Here is a 27295-nt window from a genome sequence, read left to right on the forward strand (position 1 = left end):
TGAAGAATAAAATAAGTAAGTTTAAAAGTAGTATACGCATAGTACATAATACATCACTTGTATTTTTTAAAATTTAAACCTTCCAAATAAACATTTTAAACAATACGGCAATTTTCTTACTTTTCCTTAAAAATCCGGCAATTTTAGAATTAGAATACGGCAACCCTAAATTTGTCAGGAACAACACTGTATTGGATAGACTATAGTTCTTCTAAACTTCACCATGAACGAGATCGATGACAAGTTTTACTACGTCTACAGTTCTTCGTTGGACTACAAAGTTGAGATTAAAATGTGCGTGGTATTTTTCTTTGTTCCTTCTATATTTCGTGGTTTGTATCTAAACAAATGTTTCTTTTCTCATGTTGAACGTTTACTTTTGTTTCCAGTGGGACACTAGAAGGGAAGCGGGCAAAGCCTGAGTATGACAGGCTGCTTGAAGATCCTATGCTCAAGTTTTCTGGACTGTACCAAGAAGGTTGCTCAGACCTGTACGTGACGTGCCAGGTCCTCAGTGATGGGGTGCCGCTGGCCTTGCCTGTCACTACCTCATATAAAGCCTTCACCAACAGATGGAAGTAAGTTTCTCACTCATTTAATGTTCTCTTTCCTAAGGATCTTATTCACGTGATATTATCGTGTCTCTGTTCGCGTATGTAAATAGTAATCGATAAATTGTGTAAATAGGGGTATTGATAACCAACTAGTGGGTAGCCAAGTAGGTAGGTATTCTAAAAAAAAAAAAAAAAAATATTATTTCATTTATTTGCTACATCATTATTTGTTACTCATTATTTTACCAACATAAAATAGTGATACAAGTGTAAAAAGTTAGGGCAAAAGTAACTAAATTGTCTTTATTGAAAACCCTTTGCTACATAAAAAGCCATTGTTTTACAACTACCTACATTTTAATATTATTTGATTTCAAATCTTCCATAGTTTTAATTTGGGCATAGGGCACCCAAAAAGTAGTACACAGCTGCATAAACAACTAACTGTGTTTGGTGAAAGCTGTCAATTAAATCATAATTAATGTTTGTAGTTGCCAGTGGTTTGTTGGCATTTTCTAATTGAGACTTATTGCCTAACAGCTAAACTAATCAGGTAATAATAAGAATTCTTAAATTTATTGCTCCTGGGTGTGTAATAATCTTACTTCTTACTAATATTATAAATGTGAAAGTTTGCATGTCTGGATGTTTGTTACTCTTTCACGCTAAAACTACTGAACAGATTTTGATGAAACTTCACAGTATTATTGTTTATAACCCAGAATATAGGCTATAATTTATGACGATCTGTGTCAAACTAAACTTCACACTGGTGAAGGCGCCGGCAAAAGCTAGTTGTTCATATAACCTGCCTTCAAATTCATGAGTTGTCTTCGTAAAATTAAGTTTTTACATAATTTTAGAATGAAATTCTATTTAATTTTATTTATTTACTAATTTAATTTAAGCTGGAACGAATGGGTCACTCTCCCGGTGTACTTCAGCGACCTGCCTCGCGATGCGACACTTGCGATGACCATTTATGACTGTGCCGGGCCCGGCAAGGTGATGGTTGTGGGCGGAACAACTATATCTCTGTTCGGGAAACATGGAATGCTGCGACAGGTAAGCTAAAATTCATAAATCATAAAATTCATTTATTTCTGCAAATAGGCTTTTAAAAAGCGCTTTTACACGTCCCAATATTAACCCTACCACTGCTTCGGGACAATAAGAACTGAAATACATAGATATTCAGAGAATACTTAAATTGGACTCTAAGTCAAAAGAAAAACCAATGCCCAAAAATATAGAGATCAAAAACCCGGATCCCCACCCGGTTTCTAATCCTAACCGTACAAGTAATCGAAACTTAATTAAGACTTATTCAGAAGCAACGAAAACCAAAAAACAACACACTCAACAAGATAAACAGAATGATTTGGGAGACCCTACTGACTTAATGGACATAATGTTTGAAAAACTTCAACATTCAATGATGACAATGATGGAAAAAATCATGGACAAAATGATGGACCGCATGGTCCAGCTATTCAGCAGCCTAGTTAAAAAATGACCCGAAACCTCCAAGTAGTAACTTGGAACGCCAACGGCTTGACGGAACGACGTCAAGAATTAGAAACGTTTCTCAGAACAGAGATGATTGATATAGCACTAATATCTGAAACAAGATTCACACCGAAGACACACATAAACTTTAATAATTATACAGTGTACACAACCAATCACCCAACTGGGAACAGCCATGGAGGAACAGCCGTAATTGTTAAAAGCAACATTAAACACTTCCCTATAGAGGAATACCGAACGGAAAAAATACAAGCAACATCTATTAAACTTGCAGACAACAAACTAGAAACGGTATTCTCCGCTGTGTATTGTCCTCCAAAACATACAATATCTGCCAACGACTTTAAGGAATACTTTTCTACACTTGGTAACAGATTCATATGTGCTGGCGACTGGAACTCTAAACATTTGAATTGGGGATCTAGGTTGACCAGTACTAGAGGAAGACAACTTTGTAAAGCCACAGAAGAGATGAAGTTGGAATGTTTTTCTGGCGGTGAACCTACCTATTGGCCTACCGACAGACAAAGAATCCCAGACCTATTGGACTTTTTTATAGTTAAAAACATAGATAGTAACTACTTAAACATAGAACCAAGAATGGATCTCACATCTGACCACACACCCGTCATACTGAATGTTGCTACAACAGTTAACCTGGTGGCTCCGCCCCTAAGAATATACAACTTGAACACTACAGACTGGACAAGCTACAGAAATATAATCACGACAGAGACAGAACTAAAGACCAAAATTAACACAATAGAAGAACTAGAAAGACAGCTGGAGCAATTTAATATAACTGTCCACAATGCTGCCAATTCTGCAACTCCAAAAGGGACAGGTAAAGGACAACCTCTAAAACATAACTCGTATCCAAAGGATATTAAAGAGAAAATACAAGAACGTCGTCGTTTGAGAAAAGTCTGGCATACTACAGGATATCCAAGTGATAAAGCCGCATTCAATCGTTTCTCAAATGAACTCAAGGCCCTTATCAGCACCCTAGAAAATGATAATATTCAGCGCTACCTCTCAAATCTAACTCCAACGAGAGACACAAACTACTCGCTGTGGAAGGCTACTAAGAATCTAAAGCGCCCGAAAATCCATAAATCACCTATCAATGATGGAAAAGGAGGATGGGCTAGATCTGATAAAGAAAAGGCAACAATCTTTGCGGAACATCTGAAGGCGGTTTTCCAACCACTCCCTGAAAGCAATCCCGAACATAATAGGGAAATCAAGGAATACCTTGAATCAGCGAATCAAATGTGTCTTCCATTAAAAAGTACCAGCCCAAAAGAAATTGTTAAAGAAATAAGGAACCTCAAGGAAGGCAAAGCACCCGGCTATGACCTTATTGATGCCACATTACTTAAAAACCTGCCTCATAAAGGTGTAATGAAATTGGTTAACATCTTTAATGCCAGCTTAAGACTTGAACATTTCCCTGGGCAATGGAAAATTGCACATGTAGTCATGGTACCGAAACCCGGTAAAGCCCCACACGAGGCTGCCTCATACAGACCCATCAGCCTGCTACCGGTTATCGGCAAACTGTTTGAGAGAATATTGCTTAACAGGATGAAAGAACACCTAAGTACAGTATTACCAAACCACCAATTTGGATTCCGAGAAAAACACGGGACGATCGAACAGGTACACCGTATAGTTGACACCATTAGCAGATGCCTAGAAAACAAATTATATTGCTCTGCAGTCTTCTTANCACCTGACATTAAGAGAGTCGTGTGAAATGAATTTTCACACAAGTATGGCTCTCGAAGAAAACATAGTCTGAGGAATCAACCAAAGAAGTGGCTTATTGTTGAAAAAACAGATTGCCATGAAGCAGAATCATCAAAAAAAAAAAAAAAACATAGATATAGCAAAATATTGATACTAAATGGTAGTATTAATTGCCTACTTGGTTTTTGTACAAATTGAAACTAAAAGGTACTCGTTGATAGTAAATTTAAGTATTCAATTGACAAAAGATTAGTTTTTGTATAACATTATTATTCATACTTTGGTTATACTTATAGTTTTCTGAATAAAGAAAAATAAAATAAAAATACTTGCATGCAGTTGACTGCTACCTATTACCTACTAAATACTTATTTGATCTTTGTTATGTATTTTCAATTAGTTGTACGTACATATTTACATTTACCTTCTGGTTTGTATGACCGTCTTGCCTACCACAACTTTGTATTAGTTACTAAACAAGCATTATTAGTTAATTAACTCGACCATTAGATACAGTTAATGAGTAATACTTCAGCATCAAACTATCTTAGTAATTAAATACCTGTTATAACAAGCATTTTGAGAGAGAAAAAGACAACTTTTGCACTCTCAAAATACTGTTCTTACTTTGTCACGTCACTTGTTCTTACTACAAAGTCAATTCTGCTTAAGTTATTCATTACCAATTATTTTACAAAAACCTTAAGGCAACTACCTGGTCAACAAGAATAGGAAAAAAAATAATCCTTTCAAAACTTTTTGACCATTAGCTGACCTGAGTTTTTGTCCTTTTTTTCAACACTGCCCACATTATTGTTGGGTTTTTAGAGGATACAGCACCCTTTATAACAATAAATCTTTATCTTTCACCCAGTAAAGAATAAGTTACATATTATTTTGGCGCTGGATGTCGTAAATGGCGACAAAATATGTATGCGAATTTCAGGCCTGCCCAAACTCTCTGGCAAACATGCAGAGTGCAGTCCAAATTATCTATTTGCCTCTGGTATATTAGAGTTAGTACTGTTGCACGAGATTCGTTTTTATTTTAATATCGCCGCGATATTCGAGGGTCGGTAGTTCGAATCCCGTTATTCACTGGGCCAATGAAGTAGGGGTGGGTCTAGGGTTGCCAGGTCCAAAATCACAAAAGCCGGACTTCGTGTTTCATTTCGCCGGACATTTTAGTGAGTACTATCATCATCGGTTGCTAACCAACATCCTGATGCGTGCGCTTCATATGATTCTGTGGCTCGACTTTCGCCTGGCGCGGCAACCAAATAAAAAGCCTAACAAAAGCCGGACAGGCCGGACAAGGCAATATTTGGCCGGACAAGATCCTAAAAAGCCAAACATGTCCGGCTAAAGCCGGACGCCTGGCAACCCTAGGTGGGTCTAACACAAGCATTTATTTAGCTTACCTACCTTGAGGAGTTAACGGGACTATAATAAATAAGCATTTTTTGATAGAACATTAATTACATTAATAATCGAGGCAAACATTATGAACACGAGTAATAATGTTGATTCTAATGAAGCTTGATCTCTGAATGCATTACATCCCCCTAATATGAGAGGTCTTGACCTCATCAATTATAAAAGGGAAACGCGCAGAATGCATTTCGATGTAAATAGGAATTGCATGTTCCCGCGTCATCAGCTGATGCTCAGATAACCTCTTCTGGATCGTGCTGAACTCGTTAAGTGATCGGTGTATAAAGTACAAAGATCTAAGGGGACTATCCACACACTTACACGTGTAAAAATCTATCTATCTCATCTCTCGACTTCGAAAGTTCAAACATAGGCCTTCTCTTCAACCTTCCACCGACTTCTGTCCCTGGCCACTTGCATCCAGTTTATTCCAGAGTGTCATCTGTCCAGAAAGACGTGTAAAAATATGAGTAAAAAAATTTTTTTACATAGTAAAAGATTATTGGGGCTAAGTAAATATGAAATGATTAATATGTAACGAGCAGGAGAAAAATACAGAGTGTGGTTTTGTAAAACAACGCCCATCTCAGGGGTGGTATACACGACACTGATGCCAAAAAAAAATAAGTAGAAAATAAATAGTTAAAAATTTATTTATATTTTTCTTGTAATTACTGGGCGTTGTTTTACAAAACCACACTGTATATCCTAAACTCGAACTCGATATTATTCCAAATATTCATCAATGGTACATCAGAAAAAACCATAAAAAAATTTCCTATCTCAACATACTATCATCTTGAGTTCTTGTTGAGGCATTCGCTGTATTAATTTGACTTGGAAGGAACATGTATCTAGTGTCTGCCAAAAAATTAATAGATTTGCGTTTGCCTTATACCGCCTTGCAAAAATTAGTGATCAAAAGACAGCACTTGCTGCGTATCACGGCTACGTCTGCTCAAATTTAAGATATGGTCTTGTTCTGTGGGGAAACTCGGTCGATATCCAGCGTGCCTTTTTAATTCAAAAAAAGTGTCTGAGAGCTATTTGTGGTGCTGGGCCAATGGATTCATGTCGACCAATATTTAAAAAACTTAATTTGCTGACATTACCATCAATGTATATTTTTGAAATATGTATATTTACTAAAAACAATATTAATTCTTTTCAAACGAAACGAGAGATTTGTACATTTTTTACACGGTATCCTAATCGTTTGGTGGTACCGTCTTGTTCAACGACGAATTTTCAGAGAAATTGCTACTTTATGTCTATAAAACTGTACAATAAACTTCCGGACGCAATGAAGGACTTACCCACTAAGCAATTTAAATACCAGCTTTATAAATTGTTAAGCGACAAATGTTTTTATAGCATAAATGAATTTATTAATTGCAAATTTTAAAGAAATTGACACTGTTTTTCTATTATATTTTTTTTTTTTTATCGAAATGTATTTTGTTTATTATTATTGAATGTATAATATCATCATTGTTAATTAATTAATTATTTTAGTTGAATTTTTATAGTCTTAGAGACTTATTTATTTGGACATAATTGTGTGCTTTCTGTTTCACTGTATGTTGCATGCCAATTGTCGTTGGTTAGATGTGTGAAACGAACATTCATTGTTTATCACTACTTTGTACCACATTTACCGCAATAAAGAAATTCTATTCTATTCTATTCTATTTTAGATTTATTTCTTTACTTTGTATTCATAAATAAATATTTATGTTTTGATAACCTGCAATATTTCTCGAACCCCCGTATCGGAGCCTGCATACATATGCGAACGCCATTTAAATAAGCGTCTTGTCAACAAAGCTATTTGGAATTTGCCACTATCTCTACCCCTTCAGTCTCGTCTCACACACACAGCCATGTATACCTATGTGATCTTCAAATTTTTTGTGAAATTATCATCAAAAAAATGACTTAGTGCACTGTGAAGTTTACATTTCAACTTTTTCATTGCAATTTAAATATCATTGGCTGGAAATATTTTTGTTTTTTTTTTTTTCTAAATTTCTAATTCCAAATTCAAAAATGGGCGGTGCGTTCAGCAGCGGAAGGTTATGGAAGAAGTACTTCTCGTTCTTAAAGTTTCGGTTGAGTAAGGTTCGTTTTCGCTTTGTCCACAAAAAGGGGATGTTTGACCTGCGTGTTTGGCCGGGAGTGGAGGGCAGTGAGAAGACCCCGGGCAAGGCGCCGGACCGCGGCAAGGAACAGATGCAGAGACTGGCCAAGCTGGCCAAGAAGCACAGGAATGGACATATGCCGAAGGTAACAAATAACAATATTTTTATATCATGAAACAAATGACCTAAAGTTCATCTACACTGAAAAAAAATTTTGGTTACTGCTTACACAACAGTGACCACCGAAAACTTTGGTTATGAGGAACAAAATGTTGTGTAAATTAAACAAATAATTCTGTAGTGAGCTAGACTTAGTTTGGTTATAGGTAGTTAAAACTTAGTTCGGTGGTCACTTTTGTTGTGTAAGCAGTAACCAAACATTTTTTTCAGTGTACCTCCGGTATCTGAATTGAAATTTTGATCTTGAGAGTGCTCATGAACTTTCATATTAAATTCGTACTTGAGTAAATGAACACACTCGAGCCTATTCAGAGACTGGGCCATGGTCATTCGTACTAATAAAATCGTAACTTTCCAAAATATCTATTGTCCAAAAGTATCGAAACATTTGTTTGTCAACAAACAAATGCTTGTTGTGTGTTTCTTCATAGTTTTGTTTTCTCGTGTAAAATAAAAAGAATTTCGATTGCCACATTTTTTATGACCTCCCCTGCCATTTCACCATTTTCTCATTAATTTCTATTTGGAAGGATTGTTTTATATTCTTGGACATGGAATAGAATCTTTAACACTTTGAACCTAAAGTCGAAATTTTATTAACAGGTGGACTGGCTAGATAGATTGACATTCAGAGAGATTGAGATGATCAATGAAAAAGAAAAGAGAAGTTCCGACTACATGTATCTCATGATCGAGTTCCCCACTGTTCAAATTGACGGTATTAATGTAAGTATCTTTTGGTAAACTAGATCGTAATGCTGTAGTTATACAGGGTGTTAGGTAAACGAGTATATGAGCCGACACTAGCCCATGTTAACATAGGCATATAAATGGTATGGTGAAGTTAGAAATTTGATATCATGATTATTTTTTTTTAATTTTCGTACAAAATAAATTTTACAAAATCCGATTTGTATGAAAATTAAAATAGTTAAAATGAAGATATCAATTTTCTGACTTCACCATACCTTTTATATGACCATATTAACATGGGCTAGTGTCGGCTCATATACCCATTTACCTAACACCCTGTAGAGTTGCTTTTCTACTGTTTAAACTTACTGCATAAAGAACCCAAACAAATGGCTCTAGAGATGGGCGTGTCTGTTCTGACGTCAGGATCCCCAATATGGCGTATATCAAGCATAAGAGTGACGATAGTTGATAACCCTGTAACCCTTTTAAATGAATCAGACATGTTGATATGGCATAAGTACAATAATAGCAATTAAAATAATAATAACACCGAAGAAACAGCCTGCAGGCAGAATCAACGTGAATTGAAAAAAACTTACAGAACTTAATATTGCTTACATTTTTTCACTAAAAAAATCCTTATCGTTTTTGTTAAGAGCGAAAATGAAGAGTTCAGAGAATTGGCGTCTTCGTCAAAAAACATGTTTATTGCTATACTGTAAATACTTGAAAAATTATGGAGAAAATGGCATCACCAGCTCCAAAAACAATATACAAAGATATGCTTATTCGGCCCTTTCAAAAACACGGCGCATTTAATTTGGCAGGAATGGCAATGACGAAAAAAGCGAACGGAAAAAAGCTCTACATTTAATGAGTCGTTTATGAACCGAATATGGAAGCTGACCAAGTTTTATATTGCAGCATGCTGTGGTGTACTACGAGCAAGACGGTGACGAAATGTACCAGTTTAGGGCGCAGGCCGACATCGTTACAGTCCCCGATTATGAGATAGGACAGGTTTGTACAAAACTATAATTTCTTCATTTGGTTTTTTTTATTTGAGACTGATTTTACTAACCAAACTATGGACTGCTTTTGTCTGAAAATAAATGATTTTTATTTTATTTTATTTACTATTTTTTATTTACAATTCTTCAATTTAGTTTTAAAAAAGAGCTTGCTTGTTTGTATTTGTTTACCCATTTCTCCAACACTAGTGATTAGGTTGTGATCCTTATTAAGTAAGACGCCCACCTGATCGATGGATAGGAGCCCTCAAGAAGATGACTAGCAGCTGTTGGATGAAAAAAGTAAAATTACAACTTTCTGCTTTTTTGTGACACTCCTTGGCGTCCAGCAGTGTACCGTCACTGGCTGAAATGATAATAACGATGATGTTTTTATCTTACTCAATCAGGAGAACCTAGTAGAAGCGAAGCAGCACCGTTTGGCACGGTCGCTCCGTGCGGGCGGCAGCGGGCGCGATGCCAAGCCCACGGCGAGTGAGCGTGACCACCTCGCCGCTATCGTGGCGGCACCACCAGGCCAACCGCGAGCCGCCGCCGACCAGGATGCGCTGTGGAAATTCAGGTAGGTTGTCTTCCACAGCTGGCTCTTAGGGACACGACGCGAGGCCACGAGGACATGGCACAAGCTTATGGGGACACAATGCGAGCCCAAGGGGACACGACGGGAGCCTATGGGGACACGACTCCAAGCCTATGGCCAGTGAGCGCGACCATCTCGCAGCTATAGTGGCGGCGCCGCCGGGACAACAGCGCGCCGCCGCCGACCAGGATGCGCTATGGAAATTCAGGTAGGTTGTCCTCCACAGCTAGCCCGTAGGGACACGAAGGGAGCCTATGGGGTCACGACGCCAAGCCCACGGCGAGTGAAAGTGACCACCTCGCAGCTATCGTGGCGGCGCCGCCGGGAAAACCGCAAGCCGCCGCCGACCAAGATGCGCTCTGGAAATTCAGGTAGGTTGTCCTCCACAGCTGGCCAGTAGGGACACGACGGGAGCTTATGGGGTCACGACTCCAAGCCTATGGCCAATGAGCGTAATCATCTCGCAGCTATCGTGGCGGCGCCGCCAGGACAACCGCGAGCCACCGCCGACCAGGATGCGCTCTGGAAATTCAGGTACGTTGTCTTCCACAGCTGACCCGTAGGTTCACGACGGGAGCCTATGGGGACACGACGTCAAGCCCACGGCTAGTGAGCGTTACCACCTCGCAGCTATCGTGGTGGCACCACCAGGCCAGCCGCGAGCCGCCGCCGACCAGGATGCGCTCTGGAAATTCAGGTAGGTTGTCCCCTACAGCTGACCCGCGGCACAAAATTTTGTGCCCGCGGGGACACAACGCGAGCCCAAGGGGACACGACGCGAGCCCGCCAAAATACGAAGCGAGCCAGCGAGGACAGGACGTGACCCGCGGAGTCACTATGCGGCTTATTCCACTATTCCCCGTTGACAATCCCCGTCAACGTTAACGCCAATTAGAGCTTATAATGGGGAATAATGAACTAAAAAGTTCATTAATGCCCGTTGTATTAGGATTTTATTTTTAACGTAATGGGGATTAATTAACATTTTAGTTCATTATTCCCCATTAATAAGTTCATTAAGTTCCAATTGGCGTTAACGGGAATAGTGAACAAAAAGTTCACTAATCCCCGTTGACGGGGATTGTCAATGGGGAATAGTGGAATAAGCCCACTACGCGAGCCCGAGGGGACACTAAGCGAGCCCACGGCCAGTGAGCGCGACCATGCAGGATGCTCTCTGGAAGTTTTGGTGTGCTTTCTTTTTTTATCCGTCATTTGTTTTATTGTTATCTTTTGTTTTTTATGTTCAATCTGTATTTTCTATCGCGCTCAAGAACTTCAGCTGTATATCCGTCATTTGTTTTCCTGATTGTTGTTTTTTTTTATGTCCAGTCTTTCTTTCGCGCTCTAGATATTCAACTGTAACTGTGTCGTTTTTACACCTAAATTAATTTAGTTTTTTTAATATCTAATCTTTTTTGTCTTCCACGCTCCAATTTATTTAGGTGTAAAGTTTGTGAATTATAAATAAGGAATAAGTAAGCTACAACTAAAAAAAAATTCAAATAAACGCATTGTTAAGGCTTTGTTCAAGATTAACATAAACATTATTGTTGCAGATTCTATTTAACATCACACCGTCGGGCTCTCACCAAGTTTTTGGAATGCGTCAATTGGAACAGACCAGGTATGTAATTGTTTATTTTAGGACATTGCCATAGCTACAAGAGTTCACCCACAAGGTGAACAGATGACCTTGTAAAGTGCTGGACGCAGGCCGCTACTAACTGGCTAATCTGGCAATCATTGAGGGAGGCCTATGTCCTATCTTCAGTCGTCGTGTGACTAAAATCATGATGATGATGAACAAATCTTTCATCATCAATGTAATCTCGTGATTACTGAGTATATTGTGAGAAGTATGGAGGTAAGTCGCACCTTAATTTCGAACTCCTCCTATGTTCTTCTGATTAATTTCGTTGCGAGTCCAATGACAGTTTAACTTTCCCTTGGGACAAACTTGACCTTCATTGGTTTGGTTATTGTGGCGGTCAAGCTGTAGATCCTGGCGACACAGGAGTTGCAGTTGTGAGAACGGGAGGTGGGAATAGTCCCGTTACTGAGTATATTCGAATTTCTAAGGTGTATAGTCAAATGTTATCTTAGACCAATTCTCCGACGGTAATCTAATAAATAATACGTCTTAAAAATTAAGATAAGTATTATTTTAAAACATGTACTTTATTGCACGATGTTACACAACCAAATATCGAGTGGTTTAAGAAATACCAATAAAAATGGAATACTAACTGGTTCCACCAAGAAAAACTTGTTTTACAAGTAAAGATTTAACTTGGACATTATGCAGATGAACTTTAATAAACATGTCACTAATACCGCCTTATGTTATGTTAATAAGTAGGTTGTTTCACACGTTTCCAAATAAATGGGAATATTAAATACACCTACACACAGTGCTGTTACTAACTTAGATTAAAGTTTTGTATAAGCACGTGTTTTCGCTCCATCTATTGTTATGAAAGTACAGTCATCATCATCTTATCAGCCATAGGACGTCCACTGCTGAACATAGGCCTCCCCCAATGCTTTCCATGTTGCCCGGTTGGTAGCGGCCTGCGTCCAGCGCCTTCCTGCTACCATTGTGGTGTCGTCGGTCCACCTTGTGGACATATGTGATAGTACAGTAATCAGAAGAAACTAGGATACATAAATCTTTGTGGTGGATGAACAAAGATAAAAGAACTTGTTTTTCTATTGTTTCCAGTACATTGACGATAAAAAAGTTAATCAAAATTCAAACAAGAGCTTGACCTACAATAATCATAAAAAAATGCAGCGACTGCATAAGTTTGGTGGACGCAAGCGGTGAATGTCGCTAAGCTATTCATAAACCAAAAGTACTTACACAGTAACACACACATTGTACATTTTCAAAATTAAATAACTTCACAAAAATGTCATTAAGGGCTGATTTTTTAATTGTCAAATAACTTTTAACTGGTGAATAAACTTGTCATTTTGACATATTTCCCATACTGAAACTGTCAATGTGCCAAACTTATTCTTCAGATAAAAGTTATCCAACGATTGAAAAATCAGCTCTAAATAATATAATAAGCATAAATTGTTAACATAATATGCATATCATCAATTAATTAGCATCAAAAAGCCATTGGCTAACGAATACTTCGCTTTATGATCAAAAATATTACTTGCAGGCAGACTTCAAGGTCTTCCAGCAATTTTAAATTCTCTTTTTACATGTCCTGCACCACATTTTACAAGTTTTTTAAACATTTACCTGCTAAACCTTTGTTTGTCGCTTGACACTAGAGGACAATCCAATAATAAGTATGATTAATTTAATTGCTAATCCAATGACTAGTTTTTCTAGTGCATCAATTTATTTATGTATTCATTTTGGTCAATTTCAAATACTTTATCGTAACTTTTGATAAATCTAAACCGCTTAAGTTAGACGCTTGAAATTAGGCATGCAGGTACCTTAGTAAACTTAAAGCTTAGTTACAACAGGATTTTGCATAATTCCCACGGGAACGGGAGTTAGCGGGAAAAAACATTTGTATGAAAAAATCTAAACCGCGTAAGATAGATGAAGGGGGTAAAACGAGATCCACGCGTACGAAGTCGCGGGTGGCCGCTTGTCGCATTATATTTGTCGATGATGATTAATAATATTAAATCACTATTCCTGTGTGTACTTACTAAGTTACTCTATTATTATTATTGGTTTTTTGTGCCTTTACTTGCGCCAACTCGACCAGGTTTGATCTATTGTGGCAGCCCTTGTCTTTAGAGTTCACTGCTTAGTCCCTTAGTAAGTTACTCTAAAGAAATGTTCTCCAGTGACTTATCAGAATACTACAAGTGTAATCAATTAAACATATTTCTAAGTTTTAATAGACGAATTTTTTTATTTAGACCGTCTGCAGTACCCTAATATTTATAATGGCACAAGCCAATAGACTTCTTCCGGGCCTTGTCACTCCATGAGGGATCATCGCCCTGATCACATTTGGCCTCTACGTTGAGGTCGGGTCTATTCTTGATAAAAATCTGTACAGACTTACATACGTTTATCAGAAACTCTTAATAATCCTTTCACAACTACACTCGGCATCAAATAAATCGCACCTCCCGCGACAAGCACTTATCAAACGTATGCATCCCCACTTCCCACCAACATTGGTACCATTTGAAAGCCTAGTTCTAAACTTCATTTCATTAAAGGAAAGGTTTTTACCCCAAAAATGTGTCTTTACAAGGATCCAGAGTCACTTCTTCAAAAAATAGGTAGTTACGCTATAGCCATTTTTTATGACTATAAAACTGTTAAGTTGGGATTAATCGCTATCCATCTGCTAAAGAGGACACGTGATATCTTTATTTGGTTTTATAACCATAAAAATTGGTCTAATTGATCCCAGAGGTGAGCCCAAAGTGAGGTCTATTTTCAAGTCACATTTATGGTATATGTTAATCATTTATTTAGAAATGAAATGTATTTTTCTTTAAGGATATTTATTGGGCTTTCAAATAACACCAATATTGTTGGGGTACCATAATTGTGTCAGAAGAAAATCTTTAAAGTTCGCGTCGCGGAAGGTGCGATTTATTTGATGTTGAGTGTATGTTGTACTAAGCTGCCATAAGAACGATAAAAACTACGCTAATGTAAATCATAAAGTTATGAATATGTATGTTATTATTGCATTATTACTGCATTAAACCGAAATGAATGGGGCCGGCAAACTGGTTTTACAGCCGATAAGTAGTTTTAAACTAAGTTCAAGTTAGTTTTCGACAGAAGTTGGAAGAATCGTGCGTGTCGATGTAATTTGTGAGACGTTTTCGCGCATTTTTTAAATTAACAAATTGTGAATAACTGTGAGGTACTTTTTAGTGCATTGTGTTTGAAAATTATAAAGTGTGAAGATTTCATTTTGTGCCTAAACTGTGAAATGATTTTGAAAGTGAATTTTAGTGTCAGAATTTGCAGCCAGTATGGTTTTGTACACGAATAAGTGTGTCGAAAATGAAAATGGAGGTATTGCGATCTTTTCTTTAAAATAAGTATTTTTAGCAGACGCTTTTGGTAACATTCATTTGATAACAACATTTAAGCCTTAAATCTATACAAATATTATAATGCGAAAGTAACTCTGTCTGTCTGTCTCGCTTTCAGGCCTAAACCACTGAACCGATTTTGATGAAAAGCATAGAGATAGTTGAGTCCTGGGAAAGGACATAGGATAGTTTTTATCCCGGTTTTTGAAACAGGGACGCGCGCGATAAAGTTTTTCTGCGACAGACAAGTTTCCACGTGTGCGAAGCAGCGGGCGGAAAGCTAGTATTTAATAAAATCTATATTAAGCCTAAAATTTCACGAATAGAAATTGATTATGTGATTTAGGTTTGTTTGGATTTCTTTATTTCGGACAGATTGCGATTAATTGGTTCAATCAAAGACCTTGTACAGAACGGAAATGAACCTCGCAATTATTTATCTACCTACCGGCACTATTGCTTAGTTTCTGATTTTTTGTTCTTTTAAAACTAATTTTTATTACTATGCAATCAAAAGTTCAATTTTTTTACATAAATGCAATGCATAATCACGACTTCGTGACTTTCCGGCTCCTTGGTATTTAAATTATAGTGCCCGAGTCACAGAGAAACATAATTTATATATTATCATATGATATAATACAATTTTTTTATGCAAGACAAGGCCTACTTTGTCCAGCAGTGGACGTCATTTAGGAAGGTATTCCACACGCTTAAACCAGGAATCAATACTGCTACTATACGCGAGGTAAACTTGACCTTCACTGGTTGGGTTCTTATTGGAATTCAAGCTGTAGATCCTGGCCACTCAGGAGTTACAGTGGTGGGAACGGGAGGTTGAAATAGTCCCGTTATACGCGAGGTCCGGAAAGTGGAGAGGAGAGATGAAACAGATTTCGTTATTTCGCTCAGCCTTGGTTCTGAAAACTGATTGGTTATTCAAACACATCTCATATTCTTTCCTCTTTGGTAGAAGCCAAGCCTTAGGGCCTTACAACTGGCACATAACAAGCGTTTTAGAGCGAACACGAGGCGAAAACTCTAGGCAGAAATGTTGTACAGCCGCGACGTCTTCGCTGCGTCGCCGCTCCGCTCTGAAAACGCTTGCAATCCACCAGTGTCTCACTTCACGCCAGCTCACTTCTGGGTCATCATATGATGTGATGATAAATATTGTTTGTTTGCAGGCGAGGTGCGGCAGGCGCTGGCGATGATGAAGCAGTGGACGCCGATGGATGTAGAGGATGCTCTCGAGCTACTCACGCCCAAGTTTACGCACCCAGCTGTCAGGAAGTACGCATCTTTGTCTGTCATCACCACCGATTTAATGGTGATGATACTGTCATCACCATCACATAGCATCTGGCTTGCTAAGGGCGTCCGTCAAACCCTTGGATCTAACAGCTAGCATGCATCTTGCGTCTAGCATGCGATTTTAACAAAATATGATGTGACGTTTGGTGGAAATTTTTTGTTAATACTTTTCGAAACTACTGCTAAGAATAATACTATTGTAACTAGATCCTTTTCTTTCCTAATCCGTCTAAAGCTCGAACCCCACTGGAAGTCTCGAAGAAAATGTATGAACGTGCCTAATAATAATAATAATAATAATAAATAATTTATTTCAGACTTTCATCCATAGTTTGTTAGTAGGGATTAGTAACAATTTTTCCTTATATTATGTTAGTTGAGTTAGTGCACATTACTTTTAGTTTTTCATTTTATTTGGCCTACAGATAAAAGCCTAAAGACCTAAAAGCGCTACAGTTTCTTTGAAGAAGTTAAAAGGTTTGACCTAAAAAATCTGACCCAGAAGCTGGATATGACTTGCCACCTCCTAGGCCAGCTGGGTACGCCCATACTCATCCGTCTATCGTTCCTCCGGATATAGACCATTTCATCCCAGAACATTTTAGTGTAGATGAGCTTTTAAATAATTCGCATGCATAAAATTTTACATGGTGGGGACTTTTTTGACCATCATCCTTTTTATTGTAGATACGCCGTGTCTCGCCTGAAACAAGCCCCTGATGAAGACCTACTGTTGTACCTACTGCAATTGGTGCAAGCTCTGAAGTATGAGGATTTCTCAGAGATTCATGAGGGTAAGTAAACATGAACTATTATGACTTAGCGTTAGAATTATGGTGCCGTATTACAAAAAAGTTGTACCTGGTTTGAAAATTACATTTGCATACTACATTTTAATTTAAACTAGTGATCCATGCGTGTCTGGTTTGCATCGATTAAATTGATAGCTGGATGTCCTTTGTAGAGCCCAAAATATCTATGTCATTTACTATTGCAAATTGTTACCTTTATCTGCTGCTGTCTCTCCTGGTTCCAGACAAGTTATTAATCAATTTCATGCCTTATTAAATAAAATAAATATCCTTGGACATTTTACACTGCGCCGCTAGCCCCAAACTAAGCAAAGCTTGTACTATGGGTACTAGACAACGGATATAAAATTCATCATTTCAATTTCTGCCCGGCCGGGAATCGAACCCGTGACCTCTCGGCATAGTAGTCCGTTCTGAATCACTACACCAAACGGCCGGTTATAGATCCAAATGACTTGAAAAATTAAAATGGGGTACATTTCATCAATTGGTTAAACTACGTTTCTGAGAAGATGTTCTTTGTTTTCAACAGAGTACATACGAGTATGCGGCAAAGACTCGGCCGTGGTATATTCGGACGCAGAAGGGAAGCTCATGCAGAGCGGACACAGGGGCAGCCAAGCTAGCCTGCTGTCCACCTCAGGTACAGTTAAGATGTTATTTCTATAGTCTGGTCCGTGAGCACGTAGAATTTTGTCCAATGACCCCTAGCTACCCATCCTTATCTATCGCGCGTAATTATGTTCCTGTCGCGCTCGCACACTCACTGCGGGCGCCCGTCGCGCAGTCGCGACAGCAATAATTACGCACGAGCTATAAGGATGGGTAGCTTGGGGTCATTGGACAAAATTCTACGTGCTCACAGACCAGGCTTTACACAATTTATTTATTTGACGCCTATGGCTACATCAAAATTGATACAATTAAACCCGAATACAAGATGTTCCATTAGTAGTCAACTAAAAAAAGGTGCTAGTCACCATCAATCCCCAATTTTTAAGTGACCCCTATGGTATCACAACAGGAATTTTGTTTTCAAAGAGGTCACTTAAAAACTAGGGATTGATGGTGAAAACGGACATGATTCTACTACTGCTCAAATGCAACAACTTTTCCCCAAGAGAATGAAGTTAAAATCTTTAAAAAAACCTTTCTATACAACTTTCATCAGCAAACAGTCGTCATAATGGGGAATAATTTATTTAAATATTGGTCTTGTAGGAAAAAATATGTATTTGAGTAGTAGAATCAACCTTTTTGTTTGGACACCTACCAAAGAACCCTGTTTAACACTGTTGTAATCTATTCTTTCAGTATTGACATCCAGCGAGATGACGTCATCGGTAACAAGTCGGCGCTCGTTAGACGCGCGGACGGATGACGCGACACCGGCGGAGGAAGCCACTAACGACAACAGTGTGACTGACAACAATAATATCTTCGCGTGAGTCTGACATCAAAGTCATCCTTTCATAATAATAGAAAATATGTAAGCTTTTTTATTTAGCATCATCCAATCACTCAATGATTTTCTACAGACATAAAAAATTTCGTGACGTCACTCCACACATTAGAAAACAATACGCCGAGTCCCATATATTACGAGTTGCCATGGGCGCGTGTCATATGACGTCACGCACAGGTAGTTCTATACAAAGTTTGAACACGTCTTTAGTAATCGGCAACCAGCGATTCTCGCGAGTTCGCAAGACGCAATGCGACTGTTATAATGTAAAGGTGTGTCTCATTACTCCCATAATTTATCTCTATAAATAAAAATGAATTGCTGTTCGTTAGTCTGATTAAAACTCGAGAACGGCTGGGCCGATTGAGCTGATCTTGGTTTTAAAATGTTTGTCGTAGTCCAGGGTAGGTCTAAACGGTGAGCAAATAAGGAAACATTGCGATAGCTTATTTATTGCCTTTAAGGCGGAACAGAGTTTGCCGGGTCAGCTAGTTAATTATAAAAATAATGATTTTGTTTTTTGCAAACAAAACTGTTTTTGGCTCTCCTATCCTATTATTCTATAAAAGGTTGCCGAGCCCTGCTTTAAAAACTCATCATTTCAGCCACAGGACGTCCACTGCTGAACATAGGCCTCCCCCAATGCTTTCCATGTTGATCGATTGGTAGCGGCCTGCGTCCAGCGCTTCCCTGCTACCTTTACGATGTCGTCGGTCCACCTTGTAGGTGGACGTCCCACGCTGCGTTTTCCGGTACGCGGCCTCCATTCCAGAACCTTGCTGCCCCATCGGCCGTCAGTTCTGCGTACTATGTGCCCTGCCCATTGCCACTTCAGCTTGCTAATACGTCGGGCTATGTCAGCGACTTTGGTTCGTTTACGGATCTCCTCATTTCTGATTCGATCTCGCAAAGAAACACCAAGCATAGCCCTCTCCATAGCACGCTGTGCAACTTTGAGCTTCTGTATAAGGCCTATAGTGAGAGGCCACGTTTCCGAGCCATAAGTTATCACTGGTAACACACATTGGTTATACACTCTAGTCTTCAGGCATTGAGGTAATTTGGACGAAAAGATGTTGCGTAGTTTCCCGAACGCTGCCCAGCCGAGTTGGATTCGACGATTGACCTCCTTCTCGAAATTGGACCTACCTAGCTGAATCGTTTGTCCGAGGTAGACATACTTGTCGACAATCTCGAGAATTGAGCTCCCAACTGAAACTGGGTAGGGCGTAACATGGACATTCGACATAAGCTTCGTTTTGTCCATGTTCATCCTCAGGCCTACCTGTTGGGAAACTCGATTAAGGTCTTCGAGCATTGTGCCAAGATCTTCCAACGATTCTGCCATGACCACAATATCGTCGGCAAACCGAAGGTGAGTGATGTACTCGCCATTAATGTTTATGCCGAATCCTTTCCATTCCAGGAGTTTGAAAGCGTCTTCCAATGCAGCGGTGAACAGTTTCGGAGATATAACATCTCCCTGCCTAACGCCTTTAAAAACTCAGACTTTATTTATTAACAAACAAAATTATCTATTCCAGCGAGACCGACGGCGAGGAGCACCTCAGCTTATCGTCGTTTCTGATCGAACGCGCCTGCGGGAACAGCGTCGTCGGCAACTACCTCTATTGGTACCTGCTCATCGAGTGCGAGGACCGGCCCGCGCAGGATCATGCTGTCCGGGCTATGTATCTGAGAGTCATGCGCGCCTTCTCGCACCAGCTGGCTAAAGGTAAGAGAGAAAGAGACGGCATATGCCGCCCGTGACCTACGGTGAAGGTCACGCAAGTTTTCAGGGTACTCGGCTCACGGCGCAGGGCTGACTTTGGCGTGCGAACTATAGACCTGCGCGCGCGCGCCTTCTCTCACCAGCTCGCTATAAGGTACGATTCTCGTCCTTAAGTCCGTAGCGTAAGGCCGACATTAGCGTGCGCACTTGTACCTACGAGTGATGCGCTCTTGCTTCTACCAGCTCGCCAAAGATGCGACTCTCGTCCCTAAGCCCACGGCGTAAGGCCGACAGTAGCGTGCGCGCTATAGTCTATAGACCTGCTCGCTTCTCCCACCAGCTTGCCAAAAGTACAACTCTAGCTCCTAATCCCGCGGCATAAGGTTGACAGTGGCTTGCGCGCAATAGACCTGCGAGCGCGCGCTTTCTCTCACCAGCTCGCTAAGTATGACTCTCGTCCTTAACCCCGTGGCGCAAGGCTGACAGTGGCGTGCCGGCTATCGCGCCTTCTCTCACCAGCTCGTCAAAAGTACGACTCTAGCTCCTAAGCCCGCGGCGTAACGCCGACAATAGCGTGCGCGCTTTGGACTATAGACTTACGCGTCTCTCCCACCACCTCGCTAAGATTACGACTAGCTCCTAAGTCCGCGGCGTAAGGTTGACAGTGGCGTGCGCTAACTCTACTGGTACCTGCTCATCGAGTGCGAGGACCGGCCCGCGCAGGACCATGCTGTGCGGGCTATGTATCTGAGAGTCATGCGCGCCTTCTCGCACCAGCTGGCTAAAGGTAAGAAAGAAAGAGACGGCATGTGCCGTGACTCACGACCACACACGACGCAGGTTTTCAGTGTTGCCGAGTAAGAGCCACAGACCATAATATAATAACAAAGGTACAACTCTCGCCCCTAAGTCTGCGGCGCAAAGCCGACAGTGTATTGTCTCTGTTACTGATTTACTTTACACACAAAAAAATACTCACCTCAACTTTTTCTCCAACAGGCAACGCGGAACTTCAACGCACGCGCAACTTTCTCGCTCGCCAACAGGTGTTCATAGACAAACTCGTCAAGCTAGTCAAGACCGTTACCCGAGAGAGCGGAAACCGCAACAAGAAGGCTGAACGCTTACAGCAACTACTAGCCGACCCTGATGCCTTCAAATTCAACTTCACAAACTTCGAGCCCATGCCCTTTCCCCTAGATCCAAACGTAACCATCAAAGGAATAGTGGCCAAAAAGGCCAGCCTCTTCAAATCTGCACTAATGCCTTCCAAACTCACTTTCCTAACCACCGAGGGCGTCGAATACGAGGCGATATTCAAGCACGGCGATGACCTCCGTCAGGACCAACTTATTCTCCAAATGATCACTCTCATGGACAAATTGTTGAGAAGAGAAAACCTGGACCTAAAACTGACCCCTTACAAAGTCCTGGCGACCAGTTCAAAGCACGGGTTCCTACAGTTCATAGAGTCAATAACTGTGGCCGAGGCATTGGCAACAGAGGGAAGCATACAGAACTTCTTCAGAAAACACAATCCGTGCGAGGGCGCCCCGTACGGGATCAAACCTGAGACCATGGACACATATATTAGGAGCTGCGCGGGATACTGCGTGATCACTTATTTGCTCGGTGAGTTTTTTTAAAACTTGTTTATTGCAGTAGTAAGCTTACATCTTTAATTGCATTGCATGGTGCATTTTTTCAAATCGTTCTTAGATAGGCTAATAACGTTTTCATAAAGTTAGATGCAATTTTCGCCAAAATGGGTCTTTGGCTTTGATTCCCATTCTGCAGCGTAATTTTTAGTGTCTATTTTAGTCAACCACCCACTTGTTTGTCTCATCCATCCTGGTATAGATTGAATTAGCCACAGTTCACACACTAACCACACTTGAAAAAATCCCATCATCCCTTGATTATGATTTCGGGATAAGATGAGAATAAATTGCATTTCCATTGAAATATTTTTATCATTTTTAGTTCAAAAATTTCGACATCGTTAAATAAACTCCACTTTCCTCAATTTCTACACCGTTAAACTCCTCTTTTCTCAATTTCTACACCATATTATAATAAACTCCACGTGTCTCAATTTCTCCAACGCATACCTTTCAGGCGTGGGCGACCGTCACCTTGACAACTTATTACTCACCAAAGCGGGCGCGCTATTCCACATCGACTTCGGTTACATCCTGGGCCGCGATCCCAAGCCTCTCCCGCCTCCCATGAAGCTCAGCAAAGAAATGGTAGAAGCCATGGGCGGCGTCCACTCCGAACATTACCACGAGTTCCGCAAGCAGTGCTATACTGCTTTCCTGCATCTGAGGAGGTAACTCAACTAACAACTAACCCTCTTAAAGTCAATTCAATAGGCTTCAATTGCTATAGTAGTCTGTGGTAGGTAGGATACTCTTGATGTCAATTCTTTTTCAATAGGCACAATAAGAAAAGATGACGTGCTGAGCGAGGATCAGAAAATTATCGCCGCTAAGATGAGCAAGAAACTTTTAACTTGTTGATACACTAGGCATCATTTAGCCATCTGGATACGTTATGGCCTTCCTAATCGAGCTATACTCAATGCGCAAGTTATTCAAATGCTGTCCAGATTGCACTGTGTAAAATGTCCATGGATTTGGGGACAATTTATAGGTCGTTAGTTCAGATCCGGCTCGAAGGACCATTTCGTTTGGGGTATTCTTGGTATTATAGAAAAGAATAGATCGGATTTATTCGTTTTCTGGTAGCTTGAAGAATAATTCGAAAATAAACTTCTGCCTCGCCTTGTCCCGTTACGCGGGGTCGGCTTTTCCAATCATGCGCCGCCATTTGTTTCTATCTTAAACCTTCTTATTCGTGGAATCCCAATACTGTTTCCTTTTGAACATTTGGTGGTTTGAGGTCTTCTTCTTTCTCTTATTTTTTAATAATTCGAAGATAACGCCTAACTTTGTTTTTCCTCGCAGACACGCCAACCTGATGCTAAACCTGTTCTCCCTGATGGTGGACGCGTCGGTGCCTGACATCGCACTGGAGCCCGACAAGGCGGTCAAGAAAGTGCAGGACAAGCTGAGGTAATATCTGACGTCACATGTTCTTTAATCATCATCATCAGGGTCGTCTTTAACCTAAGGGCCCTGGGCATTTATGGATTAAGGGGGGCTCTTATCATCTGGAAACAGGTTTTATTAGCAGATGGGGGGCTTATGCCTGTTTTCACCATCAATGCCTAATTTTTAAGTGACCCCTATGGTAAGATATGACAGGCATTTTGTATTCATAGGGGTCACTTAAAAATTAGGGATTGATGGTGAAAACGGGCATTAGTCGTCAAAATAACGACTTCTCAAAATGCCAACCGGGACGCAAAATGTCCACTTCTCGAAATTACAACTTCTTGAAATGTCAACTTCGCTAAAAGACAACTTCTCATAATAATATTGTCTATTTCGGATATTTCGATTATTTGTGGACACCTTCCTATCACATAAAAAAAAAAGATGGGAGCCCCCTCAGTCGCGGGGCACGTGGGAAAGAGGGGCCTAATCATCATTGTCGTCGGCGTCGTTTCAGTCAAATGACGTCCACTGCTGGACAAATGCCTCCCTCAAGAATTTCCATAACGACCGGTCCTGCACTGCTCGCATCCAGGTACTTTCCTGGCTTTATATCAACATGGGCCTTGTTTAGTTATTTAATTTTTAGCGTTAAGAGTCGCATCTCAAACTTACTTGAAAATTATAAATAACTTGAAAAAAACGAACTGCCTAAGGCGGGAATTGAACCCACGCATATGCCTTAGGCAGTTCGATTTTTTCAAGTTATTTATAATTTTCAAATGGGCCTTGTTGTCTGGCGTAATCTATTGGCGAGCGCGCGAGCATTCGTTTTCTTTTTTCGAGATGGGCTTTCAAAGCTCAAGGCTAATAATAGTAGGGAATTTAGTGCAATGATTTGTATGGAGACCCCTCCACTTTGGTATAGAAGGCTCATTTTTGCACCAGTTGTTCTTTGGGTGCTCCTGAGTAGATTTCCGTCGGTAGACATCGGGAGCCCCCCCTGTGGTAGCAGGGGGAGGGGGGGCAAGTTTCCTTCTGCCGCGCTTCACTTTAAGGCCCATATCTTCAAAACTATGGGTATTAGGGCAAGTGTGGTGTCATTTTCGGATAATTAAAGAATGGCGAATTCATTTCTAGAACAAACTTTTTGCCTTTTCATACAAAAAAATAGAAATATGGAGTAAAATTCACAAAAACCAAAAAGTATTTTTTTAAATAAACGTCGTTTACTTTTAAACCACTGGAGATAATCTAATAAAAAAAATATGTCCTGAAAGCTACATTTATCAGGATTATAAATATATACCATTTTATGGTACTTTTTTTGAAAAAAGTAGGTGAAAAAAAATGTTTCTTCAGGGCACAGCGGGCGAATTTTGATACGCGTCGGAAATAAATATTAATTTTATCCATGAATTCATACTATTTGGTTCATAAGCAAGTAAAGATTATTATTTTAGAATTTATTTAGAGTTCCTGGCACATCATGCTACCATGATTTGTATTTTTTCTTNATCTAACTGCCTAAGGCGGGAATTGAACCCACGATGCCTTAGGCAGTTACATTTTTTCAAGTTATTTATAATTTTCAAATTAGTTTGAGATGCAACTCTTAACGCTAAAAATTAAATAACTACATAATGTGTCATAATTTATAAATAAAACAATTTGCTAAATATTTTCATGGCTTTATTTAAGATTTGGATTATAAAAAATATATATTTATGTAAGCAACTACTCGTATAGATTGACGAATCGTATGATTGGGCTTTATACGTGGCGTAGTTTTGCACATACGCCTATTTGCCTAAAATTTTATTTTGTATCTAATGGAAAAAAAAATTTTTTTTCTTACTGACGTTATAGATTAGAGCAAAATGAAATCATTACTTAAATAATTGGAAAAAGGCGTAAGCGGCAGTTTCGCCTTTATACGTAGGAGCCATCGGTATAGGATCAGTTGCAAGCAACCGACTCAGTCTTCCCTTTATCCGACTGATTGGGTGTGGCCCAGAGTCGATAGCAACATGGAGCCTACATGGACCGATTTGCCCGTAGCTGCCGTAGCTTGCCTGGAAATGGTGAGAAGTAAGTGCAAGAAGTAGTGCAGAAGCTGGTGCTGTCTGAAAAAACAACTATAATATAATGGTCACAGCCGTAGCCTTTGTGTTAAAAATAATCTCCCGTACTATGATAATATCAATCCTCACTTTCCTCACACTTACCTTTCCGTTATCACTGGTACAATAGTATGTAGAAATAAAAATGTATATTAAAATAATAATAATAATCATTAGACGTTTAGACAAATTCAAGTTCTTTATTTAGTGCTTTCTTCTTATGATATTTTCATTAATACAATGTAATTAAACTATTTTGAACCTTATGTCTTACACATAGAGTTCAAAATTAATTGAAGAAAAAATACAAATCATGGTAGAATGATGTGCCAGGAACTCTAAATAAATTCTAAAATAATAATCTTTACTTGATTATGAACCAAATAGTATGAATTCATGGATAAAATTAATATTTATTTCCGACGCGTATCAAAATTCGCCCGCTGTGCCCTGAAGAAACATTTTTTTTCACCTACTTTTTTCAAAAAAAGTACCATAAAATGGTATATATTTATAATCCTGATAAATGTAGCTTTCAGGACATATTTTTTTTATTAGATTATCTCCAGTGGTTTAAAAGTAAACGACGTTTATTTAAAAAAATACTTTTTGGTTTTTGTGAATTTTACTCCATATTTCTATTTTTTTGTATGAAAAGGCAAAAAGTTTGTTCTAGAAATGAATTCGCCATTCTTTAATTATCCGAAAATGACACCACACTTGCCCTAATACCCATAGTTTTGAAGATATGGGCCTTAAAGTGAAGCGCGGCAGAAGGAAACTTGCCCCCCCCTCCCCCTGCTACCACAGGGGGGGCTCCCGATGTCTACCGACGGAAATCTACTCAGGAGCACCCAAAGAACAACTTGTGCAAAAATGAGCCTTCTATACCAAAGTGGAGGGGTTCTTGCACTAAATTCCCTACTATAAAGGATATGTGCGATTTTGGGACAAACATTGTAGTGTGATGTTCTGTTGAATATGCCTTATAAATTTCAAACTGTTGCATTAGTTTGCATCAATATAACACCGTTTGCCGGAAAGATACCTTATTGCCTTACCGCAAATGATTTGTAATTAATTCTGTTGCGTTGCGCTTGATCGCCATAGACTGGCACTAAATGAAAATCCAGCTAACTTAACATCCTATTTTCACTTCCAGACTGGACTTGGGCGACGAAGAAGCTGTGCACTACCTCCAGAACCTGCTAGACATGTCGGTGACGGCTGTCATGGCGGTCCTCGTGGAACAGTTCCACAAATTCGCGCAATACTGGCGCAAGTAACCTCACTAGTAGTCATTTACACTCAACATCAAATAAACCGCACCTTCCGCGACGCGAACTTTAAAGATTTTCTTCTGACACAATCATGGTACCCCAACAATATTGGTGTTATTTGAAAGCCCAATAAATATCTTTAAAGAAAAATACATTTCATTTCTAAATAAATGATTAACATATACCATAAATGTGATTTGAAAATAGACCTCACATTGGGCTCACCTCTGGGATCAATTAGACCAATTTTTATGGTTATAAAACCAAATAAAGATCTCACGTGTCCTCTTTAACAGATGGATAGCGATTGATCCCAACTTAACAGTTTTATAGTCATAAAAAATGGCTATAGCGTAACTACCTATTTTTTGAAGAAGTGACTCTGGATCCTTGTAAAGACACATTTTTGGGGTAAAAACCTTTCCTTTAATGAAATGAAGTTTAGAACCAGGCTTTAAAATGGTACCAATGTTGGTGGGAAGTGGGGATGCATACGTTTGATAAGTGCTTGTCGCGGGAGGTGCGATTTATTTGATGCCGAGTGTAGTTTCAATGGGCAAATT

The 27295-nt window shown here is 39.5% G+C and overlaps 1 protein-coding gene across 3 annotated transcripts; it reads left to right on the plus strand.

The window, feature by feature from the left end:
* The first annotated feature begins 201 nt into the window (after positions 1–201).
* On the plus strand, positions 202–27294 carry Pi3K59F (phosphatidylinositol 3-kinase 59F). 3 transcript variants are annotated; one of them, XM_028300186.1, is made up of 18 exons: positions 202–294; positions 390–578; positions 1463–1619; positions 7419–7556; positions 8195–8317; positions 9212–9307; positions 9708–9880; positions 11458–11525; positions 16135–16240; positions 16949–17055; positions 17606–17716; positions 18388–18517; positions 20083–20273; positions 21270–21902; positions 22389–22602; positions 23240–23347; positions 26615–26755; positions 27277–27294. In XM_028300186.1, exons 1-17 carry the CDS (start codon positions 224–226, stop codon positions 26736–26738), a joined length of 2739 nt encoding a protein of 912 aa, XP_028155987.1. In that variant the 5' UTR covers positions 202–223; the 3' UTR covers positions 26739–26755; positions 27277–27294. The 3 variants fall into 3 exon arrangements, with proteins under 3 accessions (XP_028155987.1, XP_028155979.1, XP_028155995.1); XM_028300178.1 differs by lacking the exon at positions 27277–27294 and having other exon boundaries at positions 26615–26831; XM_028300194.1 differs by lacking the exons at positions 17606–17716; positions 27277–27294 and having other exon boundaries at positions 26615–26831.
* The last annotated feature ends 1 nt before the right edge of the window (position 27295 follows it).

Source organism: Ostrinia furnacalis, unplaced genomic scaffold, assembly GCF_004193835.3.
Source record: "Ostrinia furnacalis isolate ACB-3 unplaced genomic scaffold, ASM419383v2 OfSCF0070, whole genome shotgun sequence".
Taxonomy (NCBI): domain Eukaryota; kingdom Metazoa; phylum Arthropoda; class Insecta; order Lepidoptera; family Crambidae; genus Ostrinia; species Ostrinia furnacalis.

Coding starts and splice junctions, on each gene's coding strand:
- Pi3K59F (XM_028300186.1), top strand. CDS start 224: ATGAACGAGATCGATGACAAGTTTTACTACGTCTACAGTTCTTCGTTG. Junction 295..389: donor TACAAAGTTGAGATTAAAAT/GTGCGTGGTATT, acceptor TTTTGTTTCCAG/TGGGACACTAGAAGGGAAGC. Junction 22,603..23,239: donor GCTTTCCTGCATCTGAGGAG/GTAACTCAACTA, acceptor TTTTCCTCGCAG/ACACGCCAACCTGATGCTAA.